Raw genomic sequence first — 16,751 nt, forward strand, 5'->3', positions numbered from 1 at the left:
TGCAACCTCTGCCTCCCAGGTTCACGCAATTCTCCTGCCTTAGCCTCCCAAGTAGCTGGGATTACAGGCGCACACCACCAAACCCAGTTAATTTTTTGTATTTTCAGTCGAGAGGGAGTTTCACTATGTTGACCAGACTGGTCTCGAACTCCTGCCCTCGTGATCCACTTGCCTCGGCCTCCCAAAGTGCTAGGATTACAGGTGTGAGCCACCACGCCAGGCCAATTTTTGTATTTTTAGTAGAGACAGAGTTTTGCCATGTTTGCCAAGCTGGTCACGGTTTCCTCACCTCGTGATGCACCTGCCTTGACCTCCTAAAGTGCTGGGATTACAGATATGAGCCACAGTGCTGGCCTGCCTTTTTTTATGATTGCATAATTATTCAGTTTTTATAGGTAGGTAGATTGTTTTTAATCCTTTGTTATTATAGACTATTACATTATCACACACCTAAGTAAGTCGTAGGCCTTATATCTTCATGTTCCAGGTTAAGATATTGTATTCAGGTATACTTGCCACTGAGGAAGCAGCATGGCAGATACCAAATTAATTTTTTAGCCACCAGATGCAGCCACTAGCTTGTGGGTTGTAAGAGCAAATAGTTCTTTCTTTTTTGAGACGAAGTCTCACTCTGTCGTCCCGGCCAGAGTGCAGTGGTGTGATCTCAGCTCACTGCAACCTCCGGCTACCAGGTAGGTTCAAGAGATTCTCCTGCCTCAGACTCCTCGGTAGCTGGGATTACAGGTGTGCGCCACCACACCCGGCTAATTTTTGCAGTTTTAGTAGAGACTGGATTTCAACATGTTGGCCAGGTTGGTCTCAACTCCTGACCTCGTGATCCACCCACCTCGGCTTCCCAGAGGGCTTGGATTACAGCTGTGAGCTTTGAGACAGACTTTTGCTCTTGTTGCCCAGGCTGGAGTGCAATGATGCGATCTTGGCTCACTGAAACTTCCACCTCCTGGGTTCAAGCGATTCTCCCACCTCAGCCTCCCAAGTAGTTGGGATTATAGGCACTTGCCACTGCGCCCAGCTAATTGTTGTATTTTTAGTAGAGATGGTGTTTCACCATGTTGGCCAGGCTGGTCTGGAACTCTTGATCTCAAGTGATCCGCCTGCCTCGGCCTCCCAAAGTGCTGGTATTATAAGCGTGAGCCACCATGACCAGCCACAAATAATTCTTTCATCTGAAAATTATAAAACAAACCAGAAAGTCTTAATGAAATAAGAATTATATTTTTCTCCTTCTACCTGATTGCTGTGAAAGACACTGGTAGTTTCAGGAAAATACTTGTGATTGGTACAGTAAATTTTATTAAAACAACTCAGTATTTAGAAAATACTTGCATTCATCTAGTAATTTTCTGTTTGATTTTGTTTTACAGTGAAGCCTGCCTACAGTTTTCACAAATCTGTATCCTTTCGTAAAGAATTGCTTATATATATACATTTATTTATCTTCCTTTTGGTATTTATGAAATTTAGAAATTATTCATTTTATTTAGGAAATCATACATTCTTCTTTATGGAAACTTTATTACTAAGTGTCCTCATTGTAGAAAAATATTATAGAAAATTTCAAAGATATATAAAAGTAACTCAACAGTGTAGTGCACCCCATACATTGAGATAATACATTGTAGCTAAAGATAGGCTAGGGAGTTTTTAAAATGTGAATATCTGAAAAAAAAATATAGAGCAGTTGGGTTGGAATGTTACAAGTAGTTTGCAAGAGTCAGCTGGCAGCAAGATGGATGGGCAAGGAAGTTATGATAGAGGAGAATGTAGTAGTTTCTTCACTTGAATATACCTCATAAATTAATGTGTCACATGTATTAATACTACAGTTATAATGATGCAGTACTTGAAATTATTTAATAAATATGTTAGATTATGTTGTGAAAATCACAAAGATTTGTTTTCCTTTGTTACCAATAATATTTCATAAAACTATCCTTTTGTTTCACATGAATTGTTAGACTTAATTAAACTGTACAGATCCCGTAGTGTGTGTTCCATCCAGTTTCTTTATTGGAGACAGTGGAATTCCCTTGGAAGTAATAGCAGGAAGTGTTTCTGCAGATGAACTTGTTACAAGAATTCACAAAGTCCGACAGGTAAGAAGGAACAGAACTGTTATTTCTGTAAATGGTAGGTCAGGAATTGGATTTTTTTTTTTTTTTTGAAATGAAGTCTTATTCTGTCACCCAGGCTGGAGTGCAGTGGTGTGATCTCGGCTCAACTGCAGCCTCCACCTCCCAGGTTCAAGTGATTCTCCTGCCCCAGCCTCCCAAGTAGCTGAGATTACAGGCACCATGCTGGGCTAATGTTTGTATTGTTAGTAGAGACGGGGTTTCACCTTGTTGGCCAGGCTGGTCTCAAACTCCTGACCTCAGGTGATCTGCCCACCTTGACCTCCCAAAGTGCTGAGACTACAGGCGTGAGCCACCGCACCCTTCCCGACATTGGAATATTTTTGGAGCCCCTCTGTATATTCAGGAAACTGCCGTGCCAAAAATTTTAAAAGGTAGTAAGTACTGTCTTCTTCACCTGTTTTGTAAATAGCATAAAGTTATAGGTGCCAGTAGCCAGTACTTCTAATAATTTGACTGACTTTTACCTTTTTTTTTTTTGAGACGGACCTGTCACCCAGGCTGGAGGCAGTGGGATGGATCTCGCTCACCGTAGCCCTCCGGGCCTCCCGGTTAATGCCATTCTCCTGCCTCAGCCTCCCAAGTAGCTGGGACTGTATGCCTCGGCCACACCTCGCTAATTTTTTTGCTTTTAGTTGAGATAGGGTTTCTACCTGTTAGCTAGGATGGTCTCATCTCCTGACCTCGATCCTGCCCCAAAGTGCTGGGATTACAGGGCATTTTTTTTTTGAGATGGAGTTCACTGTGCCCAGGTTGGAGTGCAGGGGACTGATTCAGCTCACTGCAATCCCCTGCCTCCCAGGTGGTTCGAGTAGCTTGCTCAGCCTCCCAGTGGCTGTGATTACAGGCACGTGCTCCATGCTCAGTTTCATTTTTGTATTTTAGTGCAGAGACGGGGTTTTGCGATCTTGTCTGCTGCCCTCGAATCTCACCTCATGATCTGCCCACCCTTTGACCTCCCAAAGTGCTGGAATTACAGGCATGAGCCACCATGCCCAGCCTTCATCTTTACTCCCAACTTCACAAATACATAATGAACATCACCATAACTTTGTTGGAGAGAAAGGCGTCATATTGGCGCTCTAACTGTATATTACTAATATATTTTAAGAACTTTTATACCAGTAATCATTTCTGGCCGGGCTGTGGCTCAAGCCTGTAATCCCAGCACTTTGGGGAGGCCGATGCAAGCGGATCAATGCAGGTCAGAGATCGGTGACCATCCTGGCTAACACGGTGAAACCCCTTGCCTCTACTAAAATACAAAAACTAGCCGGGCTAGGCGGTGGCAGGCTCTGTAGTCCCAGCTACTCGAGGCTGAGGCAGGAGAATGGTGTGAACCCGGGAGGCTGGAGCTTGCAGTGAGCTGAGATCCGCCACTGTACTCCAGCCTGGGCGGGGTAGAGCAAGACTGCCCCAAAAAAAAAAAAAAACTATTTCTATCTACTTTGGACAAATGGCTAATAGGTTTGTAACTTTTTCTTTGAATTCTAATTTGAGGGAAAATCAATGGTGTGCTTTAACAAATCTTTTTATGGTCTTGCCAGCTTGCAGGTAAATTCCATAATGTGATTATATCATGCATAGGATTATACATTTTGGACTCATCTGTTTATGAGCATTTCATGTTTCTCTTTTTATAGAGTATAAATTAACCTGTATTTTGGTCTCTACTGCCATGGTAAGTTTAGATTCTTATCTATTAATTAAAATCCAGTTTATTTATTTTCTCCCTAGATGCATTCGCTAAAAAGTGAAGCATCAGTAGCAAATGGCAGTCAGTCAGAAAGTTCAGTGTCTACTCCATCTGCCTCATTTGAACCTGACAACACTTGTGAAAACTCTGAGTCCAAAAATGCAGAGCTTTGTGAGATACCACCCACTTCTGATACAAAGTCAGATACTGCAACAGGTAACTTTTAATGTACCTTTTTGAGTACAATAGAAGTTCCTTCACTGCATTTTAATATTTAAATATTAATATTTTAAAAATAAATATATTGTATGTATTTTTCTTCACATTTATTTAGCTTAAAATTTAAGGATTGTATTAAATACGCGTGTCATTTAGTGGCAGAAGACGATAAAGTCAGTGAATGTCAACTTGACTCCCAAATAGTCAACAATCCAGAGGAATTGATTTATAATTTCTGCTATTGCGCTATGTGCTTCAAGGAATGTCATGACACTGAGCAGTTTTATAAATCTCTCACTAGCCTAGAGAATTCTGAAAGGTTCAAATGAACTAATGTATTATATTTGGAATTGTTTTTATAGCATGTAAAAAGCTATATAAATTTAAGAAAATAGTATTATATGTGTATTTTTTAATTAGAGGTAAAAGATAATTATGAAATAGAGCTTGTAGAAGTAAGAGGTGTGACTGTAAACTCATTGATAGAAAAGGCAAAAGAGAAATTTTATACTGAATTTTTGGGATTGTGGTTGGAGTTGTTTGGTGTAATGTAGCTTTGTATTAGGCTACCCAGGGGTAGATAAATCAAGATGTTAGAATATTAGTGTCCTAAAAGATGATTCTACTCCAGCATCCCACGCAAATAATCATCAGGCTTTTATTTGAATGCATTCAATGATTGGAAGCTCATTACCTTGCTAGGATGCCTGTTCTGTTGTTGAACAGCTCTAGTTTTTAGAAAGAGTCTTCCTTATATTGAGCTGAAATTTGATGCCCCATAACTTCCTGTTAACATTAATGCTGCCTTGTGGAGTTACACATGACAGGTTTTGAGTATTTGAAGTACAGCTGTTTGTCTCATTTTGAGGTTTTACATCCATGGATCATTCAGCTTCTGGATGTGTACAGACCTGAGGGACTCTATTATGGATGTTCATTTAGGTCTACAACAGAATAATTACTTTAATTATATTTACCTGGATATATATCATTTCCAAAATTCTTCATTCCGTTTTGAAGGTAGATTCGTGTTTCCCTCTGGTATAATATTCCTTCAGCCTGAAAATATTCCTTTAGCATTACTTATTGTACAGGTCTGGAGTTTTCTTTATGTGAAATGACTTTGTTTCATCTTCATTCTGGAAGGATATTTTTGCTGGATATAAAAATTTTGTGTTTTCAGTTACAGGTATTGTCCACCGTGTTCTGGTTTTCATAGTGTTCTATGAGAAGTCTCCACAAATTCTGATTGTTCCTCCCTGTAAGGAGTATGTTGGTTTTCTCTGGCTGCTTTCAGGATTTCTTTCTTTCTTTGGTTTTTAGCAATTTGACTGTGATATGCCTAAGTGTATTTTTCTTTGTATTTATCCTGTTTTTGATTTGCCTAGTTTCTTGCATCTGTAAATGTGTGACCTTCACCAGGTTTGGGAAGTTTGGTCCATATATCTTGCTGGAATGAATTACATGTATATTAGGCTTCATGATATTGCCCCACAGGTTTATTTTTTTCACTCTTACTTTTTCTTCTTCTTTGGATTGGATAATTCTGTTGATCTACAAGTTCACTGACTCTTTATCATCTCCATTCTGATGTTAAGCCCATCCAGTGAATTTTTTATTTTAGATAAAATTCTGTTAAAAATTTTTTTAGTTCTAGGATTTATATTTCTATCTTATTATAACTTTTTATTTTGAAATAGTTTGACTCATAAGTTACAACAGTTGTGCAGAATGAGTAGTCTTAATCTATGTTTTATTCTTTTAATTCATTTCAAGTGTATTTCCCTTTTCCTCATTTGAGTTATTTTTTTTTTTTTTTTTTTGAGACGGAGTCTCGCTGTGTCGCCCAGGCTGGAGTGCAGTGGCGCGATCTCGGCTCACTGCAAGCTCCACCTCCTGGGTTCACGCCATTCTCCCGCCTCAGCCTCCGAGTAGCTGGGACTACAGGCGCCCGCCACCTCGCCCGGCTATTTTTTTGTATTTTTAGTAGAGACGGGGTTTCACCATGTTAGCCAGGATGGTCTCGATCTCCTGACCTCGTGATCCACCCGCCTCGGCCTCCCAAAGTGCTGGGATTACAGGCTTGAGCCACCACGCCCGGCCGCCTCATTTGAGTTATAATGGCTGCTTTAAAGTCCTCGTCTGACAGTTTCAATATCTAGCTCATCTGAGGATTGGTTTGTGTTGATCACCTTTACGCTTTAGAATGGGTCACATTTTCCTTTTTGTTTATATGTCAAAAATGCTGGATTCTATCTTGTACATTGTCGTAGACACTCTGGATTTCATTGTATTCCTGCAAAGAGTGTTGTTTTTGTTTTAGTAGACAGTTAACTTGGCTAGACTAAAACTGCAAGCTCTGGCTTATCTGAGGTGGGTAGCAGCTCTGATCTCAGTTTTTTGTAGCTTAAAAAAAATTTTTTTTTTTTTTTTGGTCAGTTGTGGTTGTTCACACCTATAATCCCAGTGCTTTGACAGGCCAAGGTGGGCAGATTGCTTGAGCCCAGGAGTTCGAGACCAGTGTGGACAACATGGCAAAACTCTTGTCTCTACAAAAATACAAAATTAGCCAGGTGTGGTGGTACATGCCTGTAATTTCAGCTATTTAGGAGGCTGAGAGATGGGAGGGTTGCTTAAGCTGGGGAGGTTGGTACTGCAGTGAGCTGTGATCATGTCACTGCAGTCCATCCTGGGTGACAGAGCCAGACCCTGTGTCTAAAAAAAAAAAATTTTTTTTTTTTTTTTTGAGACGGTGTCTGGCTCTGTCCCTCAGGCTGGAGTGTGGTGGCACAAACACAGCTCACTATAATCTCCAATTCCTGGGCTCACGTGATCCTCCTGCTTCAGCTGCCTGAGTAGCTAGGACTCCAGGTGTGCACCACCACACCTGGCTAAATTTTTTTTTTTTTTTTGAGACGGAATTTTGCTCTTGTTGCACAGGCTGGAGCAATGGCGCGATCTTGGCTCACCACAACCTCCACTTCCCGGGTTCAAGTGATTCTCCTGCCTCAGCCTACTGAGTAGCTGGGATTACAGGCATGCGCCACCACACCTGGCTAATTTTGTATTTTTAGTAGGGACGGGTTTCTCCGTGTTGATCAGGCTGGTCTCAAACTCCTGACCTCAGGTCATCTGCTTGCCTTGGCTTCCCAAAGTGCTGGGATTATAGGTATGAGCCACCATGCCCAGCCTAATTTTTAAATTATATTCTTTGCAGAGATGGGGTCTCACTGTGTTACTTAGGCTGTCTCAAACTCCTGTCCTCCAGTAATCCTCCTGCCTTGCCCTCTGAAAGTGCTGGGATTATAGGCATGAGCCATTGCATCCAGGCCTGTAACTTTAAAAAAAAAAAAAAACGGCCGGGCGCGGTGGCTCAAGCCTGTAATCCCAGCACTTTGGGAGGCCGAGACGGGTGGATCACGAGATCAGGAGATCGAGACCATCCTGGCGAACACGGTGAAACCCCGTCTCTACTAAAAAATACAAAAAACTAGCCGGGCGAGATGGCGGGCACCTGTAATCACAGTTACTTGGGAGGCTGAGGCAGGAGAATGGCGTAAACCCCGGAGGCGGAGCTTGCAGTGAGCTGAGATCCGGCCACTGCACTCCAGCCTGGGCGACAGAGCGAGACTCCGTCTCAAAAAAAAAAAAAAACAACAACTTTTTTATTATGGAAAATTTCAAACATATACAGAAATAGAAAAAAAAAAATAGTATAAGAAAACCTCATTAATCCATTGCCTAGCTTCATGGCCAATATTCTCATCTGTGCCCTCCATTCCTCCTCTTCCACTTATGTAGAACAAATCTCAAGTAAAATATTTCAGTATGTATCTCTAAAATATAAGGAAGGAATATAAATCTTTTAAGATTATATATAGTTGCCTTTTAAAATAGTTTTTTTGTTTTTTGTTTTTTTTTTTGAGACAGTCTCACTGTGTTGCCCAGGCTGCAGTGCAGTGGTGTGATCTCGGCTCTCTGCAACCTCCACCTCCCAGGTTCAAGTGATTCTCCTGTCTCAGCCTCCTGAGTAGCTGGGATTACAGGCATGCACCACCATGCCCAGCTAATTTTTGTATTTTTAATAGACATGGGGTTTCACCGTGTTGGCCAGGCTGGTCTCGAACTCCTGACCTCAGGTGATATGCTCGCTCGCCTCAGCTCCCAAAGTGCTGGGGTTGCAGGCATGAGCCACCGCGCCTGGCCAAAATAAATTTTAATTATGTAAATTTGCAAGCATTTCTAGAGAGAGAACAGAATAACGAACTCGAGGTACTCATCCTGCGTGAGTGATTCCTGTTACTTGGTCGGTTTTTGTTATCTGTCTCCCCGTATGACCATCTCTCCCAGGTTATTTTGAAGCAAATCTCAGGCATTTATATGCTTTCATCTTTTGAAATATCAGTATCTAAAAGATAAGAAATTTAAAAAAATAACCACAATACTATTATCAAAGCCAGAAAGTTTAATAGTAATCCTTTTTGTCATCAATTATCTAGGCAATATTTATATTACACTTTTTTTTCAGTTCGATATATTGCTATTGGTTGATGTGTTTTTAAATTTAATATGTAGATTTCTGCTCTCCCTGGTAGTTTTTCCTATAGTTTTCCACATTCTGGATTTTACTGTATCCCCATGGAATTGTGTAAGATGTTCCTCTGTCCCCTTTATTCCTCTAAATTTGTAAAGCTACAGATTTGATCGGGTCAGCTTCATTATTCTTTTTGACAAGACCACCTTATAGATGATGATGTATATTTCTCTCAGGAGATACATTATGCCTGTTATTCCAGTTGGCTTTTTAAGCCTAAAGGCAGAACTTCTCTTAATACATTTTTATTATTTTTATCAGTTGTTTTAGCTTATTGAGGGTTTTTTTCAATCCAGAATTTTTTTTTTTTCTTTTGAGACAGAGTCTCGCTCTGTCACCCAGGCTAGAGTGCAGTGGTGCGATCTTGGCTCACTGCAGCCTCTGCCTCCCAAATTCAAGTGATTCTTCTGTCTCAGCCCCCTAAGTAGCTAGGATTACAAGCACCCACAACCATGCCCAGCTAATTTTTGTATTTTTAGTGGTGACGAGGTTTCATCATGTTGGGCCAGGCTGGTCTCAAACTCCTGACCTCAAATGATCCACCCACCTCGGCCTCCCGAAGTGCTGAGACTACAGGCGTGAACCACCATACCCAACCTAGAATTTTTCATTTAGGAATTAGCAGTTAAATATGAGTGTTAATAAGCTATTTCACACAATTTTGGGTCACCCATGAAGTTACACATGGGCCAGGTGCAGTGACTCATGCCTGTGATCCCAGTACTTTGGGAGGCCAAGATTACTTGAGCTCAGGAGTTCAAGACCAGCCTGGGCAGGGTGACAAAACCCAGTCTCTGCACAAAATACAAAAATTAGCCAGGCATGTTAGCATGCACTTGTAGCCCCAGCTACTAGGGAGGCTGAAGTAGGAGGATGACTTGATCCCAGGAGGCGGAGGTTGCAGTGAGCCAAGATCATGCCACTGCTCCCCAGCCTAGGCAACAGAGCTAGACCCTGTCACAGAAAAAAAAAGTTACAAATTTATATTTTACATCTTCAAGTCACTTATAAAAATACCAAAGGCAGGGAACTCTGTGACATACAATTGGAAATCTTCCTCTATATGACATCTATCCATTTCTCATTGAGTATGAGTCGTAGATTCACCTAACTGTACTCTCGTTCAACACTTTTCCCCCATCTTGTCCACAAGTTATCTTCATAAGATGTTAAATTTTTGATGATAATAAGACATGTCCTCAGCATTCATTTTATTTGCTAAAGAAAGGTGGTTAATTTCCTGTTGAGCCTCTCCTGGCTGCTAGTGGTTACCACTTCTTATCCAAGAGTTGCATTCAGTGATACACTGGTAAACGTTTGTCAGAAGTCTCTGTGGAAGCAAAGGTCCATATTTGTAGTATTTGCTAATTTCCAAGGTGTAAATACTCTCACTTTGTTGATTTCAAGCTACCTAGGTTATGCCCCTGAATGGGGAGGGGGAAGAGATATGCACCCTCGTCTCTACTTAGTCCTACTAATTATTTTTACTACTACTGTAGTAACGAAAATGCTTACCATGTGCCAGTCTCAGTTAAGTTCTAAACATTTTACTTGTATTAACACATATTTCTTATAGCAACCATGTGAGATTACTATCCCCATTTTACTGATGAGGTACAGAGGGATTAAGAAACTTACTGAAATGACTTTGTGGCTCCAGAGTCCTTGTTCGCCAAAGACTGTAAAGAGGAATCAGGTTGGTGGCAAGTTGTAAGGAAGGGAATGATAGAGGTCTTCTAGAGCAGGCCAGGACAAAAGTCTATCTTTCAGGAAATCCTTCAAAGAAAACTAGCATAAAGAGGCTCTCTAAGGAACCACTCTGGTCAGCAGAAGCAGATTCCTTGGACCAGTGTAAGTCCAGAGCCATACCCAGGATCAAACCTGGCCTCTATTGCTCACTGCTCAATAGCCACAGCCACATTTTAATTAAAATTAGTTACAATTAAAATTTGTCCCTCACTTTCAGTAACCTCATTTTAGATGTTCAACAGCCGCGTGTCTAGTGGCTGCTGTATTAGACAGTATGGATACTGGACAGCACAGCTCTAGAGTGAAGCCTACCCATAGCCAGGCATGCCTCCTGCCAGATTGGTATTTCTTCATGTTTTACATCTGACCTTTACCTTGGTGATCTTAACTCGGTAACTGCCTTATTTCTATTTGTGAACAATTTTATCCACATCTAAACTTTAGAATTAGTAATAGCATATTTAACTCCTCCATTTTTAGGGAAAATATATAATGTTTAAGATACAAAATTATTAACAGATGCTATAACCTAGATTTATTCCTTTAAAAAGTTGCATTAAATGCAGTATTCTTATTTCTTTTTATTTAATAATGAAGGAGGAGAAAGTGCAGGCCATGCCACTTCCTCTCAGGAGCCTAGTGGATGCTCAGATCAGAGACCTGCAGAGGACCTCAACATCAGAGTGGAAAGGTTTGCTCTTCTTTTTGCAAATAGCATTTTGTTTAAGAAGACAGTGGTTTTCAGTTATTTCATTAATTTGAATTAAAACTAAAGTTATACAAATGAAGTTTTAGAATTCTGAGCTGAAATTTTTGATCACCTAACTAATTTGTATCTTTAAACATTACACTCTAAAACTTTTCTATATGTCTAAAGTCACCAGTCAGCTTTTGGTCTGATCATTCTAAGAATCCCCTTTTTAATGGTATTTTGGTACATGGGTGTTTCCATCTGTCACTTCTGCTTTTATCTCTTTATGCTATAAGGATAAAAAGCTCCCGATGGGCAAGAACTTCAGCTCATTTTTTGACTATGTACTGAGCTTGAGTTCTGCATAAGTGGGTGTCTACTAAATGGCATTTTTCATTAGTTAGTCTAATAATCAGATACAAATTTCTGGCTCTTTGTAGTTTCTAGTATTTTTAATGATACAATAATTGTCAAATCATAGTCTTTTATTACAGACGTGCACCACCACACCCGGCTAATTTTTTTTGTATATTTAGTAGTGACAGGGTTTCACCATGTTGGCCAGGCTGATCTTGAACTCCTGACTTCAGATGATCTGCTTGCCTTGGCCTCCCAAAGTGCTGGGATTACAGGCATGAGCCACCGCACTTGGCCTGTTGTGGTTTTTTGTTTGTTTGTTTTTGAGATGAAGTCTGGCTCTGTTTCCAGGCTGGAGTGCAGTGGTGTGATCTCGGCTCACTGCAACCTCCTCCTCCCAGTTCAAGTAATCCTCATACCTCAGCTTCCTCAGTATCTGGGATTACAGGTGTGCGCCACCATGACTGGCTAATTTTTGTATTTTTAGTAGAGATGGTTTTGCCATGTTGGCCAGGCTGGTCTCAAACTCCTGGCCTCGGGTGATCCTCCGGCCTTGGCCTCTCAAAGTGCTGAAATTACAGGCTTGAGCCACCATGTCCGGCCAGGATATGCAATGTTTTATTAAAGCTAACAGATGTGAAATAGGAATCTTTTAACGAATCTTTAGTTAAAATGCATTATTTTGTTTATTTCATTATAGTTTCCACCCCCCGCCCGAGACGGAGTTTTGCTCTTTCCCCCAAGCTGGAGTGCAGTGGCACAATCTCGGCTCACTACAACCTCCACCTCCTGGATTCAAGCAATTCGCCTGCCTCAGCCTCCCAAGTAGCTGAGATTACAGTTGCCCACCACCATGCCTGGCTAATTTTTGTATTTTTAGTAGAGACGGGGTTTCACCATGTTGACCAAGCTGGTCTCGAACTCCTGACCTCAGGTGATCCTCCCGCCTCGGTCTCCCAAAGTGCTGGAATTACGGGCATGAGCCACCATGCCCAGCTATGTCATTACGTTTAAAATGGGCAGAATTATCTGGCAAAGATAATACATAGTACCATGAATTCCAGTCTTTTTATTTGGATAAGTTTCAAACCTCAATGTTGAAGAAATAGTGTAATGACCACCTTTCAATTTTTTTCTTCTGATTCATTTGAAAGTTGCAGACATAATTTCACTTCATGCCTAGATACCTCAGCATGCATCTCCTAGGAAGACATTGGCTGAGGGTCTGTGGGCTTTGAGCAAGGACTCCAGCCTAGGCCAGGATCTGGGAATCTCTGCTCACAGACCCATGTCCTGCCCCCTTCTGGCACCCAGGAAGGCATAGTGACCATTAATAAGTAGATGCCAGCCAGGCACAGTGGCTCACGCCTGTAATCCCAGCACTTTGGGAGGCCGAGGTGGGTGGATCAACTGAGGTCAGGAGTTTGAGACCAGCCCGAGCAACATGGTGAAACCCTGTCTCTACTAAAAATACAAAAATTACCTGACATGGTGGTGGGTGCCTGTAATCTCAGCTACTCAGGAGGCTGAGGCAGGAAAATTGCTTGAATCCAGGAGGTAGAGATTGCAGTGAGCTAAGATTATGCCATTGCACTCCAGCCTGGGCAACAAGAGAGAAAATCCATCTCCAAAAAAAAAAAAGTCAATGCCCAGAGTAGAAGTTATGAAACAGTCAGTTTGTTACTAAATTAGATGCAATGTAGCTTTTCACCCAGATTAAAACAAACTTGCATTTGTATTTCTCAGAGCTAAAAAATTCTTCTCAGAGAAGAAAATTCTACAAATGGTCTGTAAATACATTTATACACCATTTTCAGATGGTGTATATTTTCAGATATAAACACAATACCATTATCATACTCGAGAAATTCTAAATTGATACAGTAAGATTATCTAATTTGTTGTTCAAATTCGGATTTCCCAGTTGCTCCAATAATGGCCTTTTTAACTTTTTTTTCCTTGATCATTGCATTTAGTTCAGGCTCTAAATCCAAGGCATTTCTATTCTTGTTTGCATTTTTGATGATTTAGACATTTTGAAGAGTCTAGGAGTTGTTTCTACAATGTCCTTTGATCTGGTCCCTGTTCTATCATTAGATTCAGATTAAACTCTGATAAGAACATTACCAAGATAATGTTTTGTCCTTTCCATTACTCATATCAGGAGACAAGTAATACCAGATGTATGCGTTATTGGAAATGTAAAGTTTATTTGGTTAGGATAGTATCTGTTGGGTACCCTTTTCATTTTCTAATATATAAGTTGTCTGTGGGGTGATTCTTTGAAACGGTAAATATCCTACTGCTTAAAAACTTTCACCCACTAGTTTCGGCATTCATTGATTTTTGCTGTAATCACCTATTTCATTGATGTTTAAAAATTGTGGTATTTTTCTCATTCTATTTTTTCTACATTATCAGCTAGCATTCTTCTGTAGAGAAATGCTTTCATCTATCCCCTCTACTTTCCACCTGCTCACCCCCGCTGCCTTTTTCCAGTAAACTACTTATTGGACACCAGCACCCAGATGAAGGAATAGAAAATTACCAGTGCTCGTCTGGCGCAGTGGCTCACGCCTGTAATCCCAGCACTTTGGGAGGCTGAGGTGGGCAGGTTACTTGAGATCAGGAGTTCGAGACCAGCCTTGCCAACATGGTACAACCTTGTCTCCACTAAAAATACAAAAATTAGCCGGGCGTGGTAGTGTGCATCTGTAGTCCCAAGCTACTGAGAAGTCTGAGGTAGGAGAATCACTTGAAGCCGGGAGGCAGAAGTTGCAGTGAGCCGAGATCATGCCACTTCACTTCTGGGCAACAAAGTGAGACCTTGTCTCAAAAAAAAAAAAAAGAAAGAAAATTAACAGTACCTAACCAGCTTTCCTTATGCCCCTTTCCAATTATGGATTCCCTCTGTAAGATGATCACTATCCTGAATCTAACACTGTAGGTTAGTCTGTTTGTGAACTTTGTGATGGAATCATCCAACATGTATTTTTGTGTTTGATCTCCTTTGTTTAGCTTTGTATTTTGAGGCTTATCCATGTTGCATGTTGCAGTAATTGGTGCACTCTCACTACTTTATAATATTCTATTTGACTCTACTATGATTTATTAATCCATTCTACTGTTGGTGGGTATTAGGATTGTTTTCTGTTTGGGGCTATTTGAATGGAACTGCTATGAGGAACATTTTTGTATATGTCTTGGTGAACATGTGTACACATTTCTTCGGGGCATATATATATATGAAAAGCAGGAATTTCTGGGTTACAGATACTGATCAAACAGCTTTCCAAAGTGGTTAAGCCAATTTACAGTTTCCCTTAGCAGTTAAGACATGTCACAGATGCTTTTTTTTTCTCTCATGTGTTACTATCCATTTCTCTCTTCTTTTTGGTGCACAAATTGCCCCAAATTTGACTTGTTGGAATCCCCTTCATATTGGGTCTTCTGGCTTTTTGACATGTCTCCAACATTCCTTGAGTACTCACTCCTTTGATTGCTGGCACATGTTGTTCAGCTGAGTTCTAATAAATGTATATACCAAACACTTTTAGAGAAAATACCATTTTTCATTTAAAAAAATGAAATATAATTCACTACCATGAAATTGAAAGTGTACAATTCAGTGAGTTTTAGTATATTCACAAGGTTGTGCATCCATTACCACTGTCTAATTTCAGAATCATTATTTTATTTTTTTATTTTTTTGAGATAGAGTCTCGCTCTGTTGCCCAGGCTGGAGTGCAGTGGCGCCATCTCAGCTCACTGCAACCTCCGCCTACCGGGTTCAAGTGATTCTCCTGGCTCAGCCTCCTGAGAAGCTGGGATTACAGGCGCACACCACCACGCCCGGCTATTTTTTGTATTTTTAGTGGAGACAGGGTTTCACCATGTTGATCAGGCTAGTCTCAAACTCCTGACCTCGTGATCTGCCCAACTCGGCCTCCCAAAGTGCTGGGATTACAGGCATGAGCCACCGTGCGTGGCCTATTTTATTAGTTTTTGAGATGGGATTTCATTACGTTGCATGCTACCATACTCAGGTAATCTTGTATTATTTATTTATTTATTTTTTTCCTGAGGCGGAGTCTCACTCTCTCGCCCAGGCTGGAGTACAGTGGCATCATCTCGGCTCACTGCAACCTCCGCCTCCTGGCGGTTTGAGCCAGGTTTGAGCCACCGTGCCCGGCCTAATTTTTTATTTTTTGTAAAGATGGGGTCTCAAGTTGTTGCCCAGACTGGTTTCAAACTCCAGGGCTTAGGCCGTCCTCCTGCCTCAGCCTCCTGCAGTGCTGTGATTACAGTTGTGAGCCACCACACCCAGCCTCCATTTGTTTGTTTGTCTATTTCAGACAGGGATCTCCCTTTGTCACCCAGGCTGGAATGCGGTAGCGAGAAAGTGGCTCACTGCAGCCTCGACCTCCCGGCTCAAGCAATTCTCTCACCTCAGCCCCGATAGACAGGGTTTTGCCATGTTGCTCAGGCTGGTCTTTAGCTCAAGAGATCCAACCACCTCGGCCTCCCAAAGTGTTGGGATTACAGGCGTGAGCCACTGTGCCCGGCCTCCATTCAGTTTTAATTGATGAACTTCTTACAGTTGAGAATCAAGTTGGTGTTAGTAATTTAGTATTAATAATTTGCTGGCCTTAAGTTTTTGTTTTTATTTTTACAGTTTTTTTGTTTTGTTTTTACTATAGTGCTATTTACTTTTATATAAGGAGTAGAGCATTTATCAGTCACTGATTTATATATTTGCTTGAAAATGTATTTGTAGATTTTAAAGTCAGTATCAGGTAAATCAGAAGGAAAAAGGGAAACTAATCATAAGTGGGAAGTGAGGCATTTAGACTGAAGCTAGGCTTCTGATGGCCTCTCGTTGACTCCAGGATTTCTGTAGGAGCCTGAAGCCAGGCAGATAAATTGTTGCTTGCTTTTTGTTTGTTTATTTCTCCAATTGTTTTAGCTAAATCCATCTCCTAAATATGTTTTATATTAATATGATGTGTCTCAATTAATGTGGTGTTTTTTTGTTTTGTTTTTTTTTAAATACAGACTAACAAAAAAACTTGAAGAAAGGAGAGAAGAGAAAAGAAAAGAAGAAGAACAGGTAAAGTTCATGCAGTTTTATCCTGTCATTAACTGAGGTTATGATTGATTATTCTATTCAGTGTGGCAGGCCTAGGGTGACTTCCTAGTTTTAGTTCAGTGTTGCAGCACTATGAAGATAATTCCTATCTGTTTTCTCTAGTAGAGTCATAGGATATACATTTTTTGTGTTCTTTTCGTAAA

At 40.8% G+C, this 16,751-nt stretch overlaps 1 protein-coding gene across 1 annotated transcript in view; it reads left to right on the forward strand.

Annotated features, from left to right (window-relative positions):
- UBXN4 (UBX domain protein 4) overlaps positions 1-16,751 on the forward strand; it is a 44,766-nt gene that overhangs the window by 11,278 nt on the left and 16,737 nt on the right. The window contains exons 3-7 of the mRNA XM_003909173.5: positions 1,386-1,414; positions 1,999-2,117; positions 3,891-4,065; positions 11,009-11,102; positions 16,515-16,569. Coding sequence (XP_003909222.1) covers positions 1,386-1,414; positions 1,999-2,117; positions 3,891-4,065; positions 11,009-11,102; positions 16,515-16,569 — 472 coding nt within the window. The remainder of the gene's footprint in view (positions 1-1,385; positions 1,415-1,998; positions 2,118-3,890; positions 4,066-11,008; positions 11,103-16,514; positions 16,570-16,751) is intronic.

This window comes from Papio anubis, chromosome 10, assembly GCF_008728515.1.
Source record: "Papio anubis isolate 15944 chromosome 10, Panubis1.0, whole genome shotgun sequence".
Taxonomy (NCBI): Eukaryota; Metazoa; Chordata; class Mammalia; order Primates; family Cercopithecidae; genus Papio; species Papio anubis.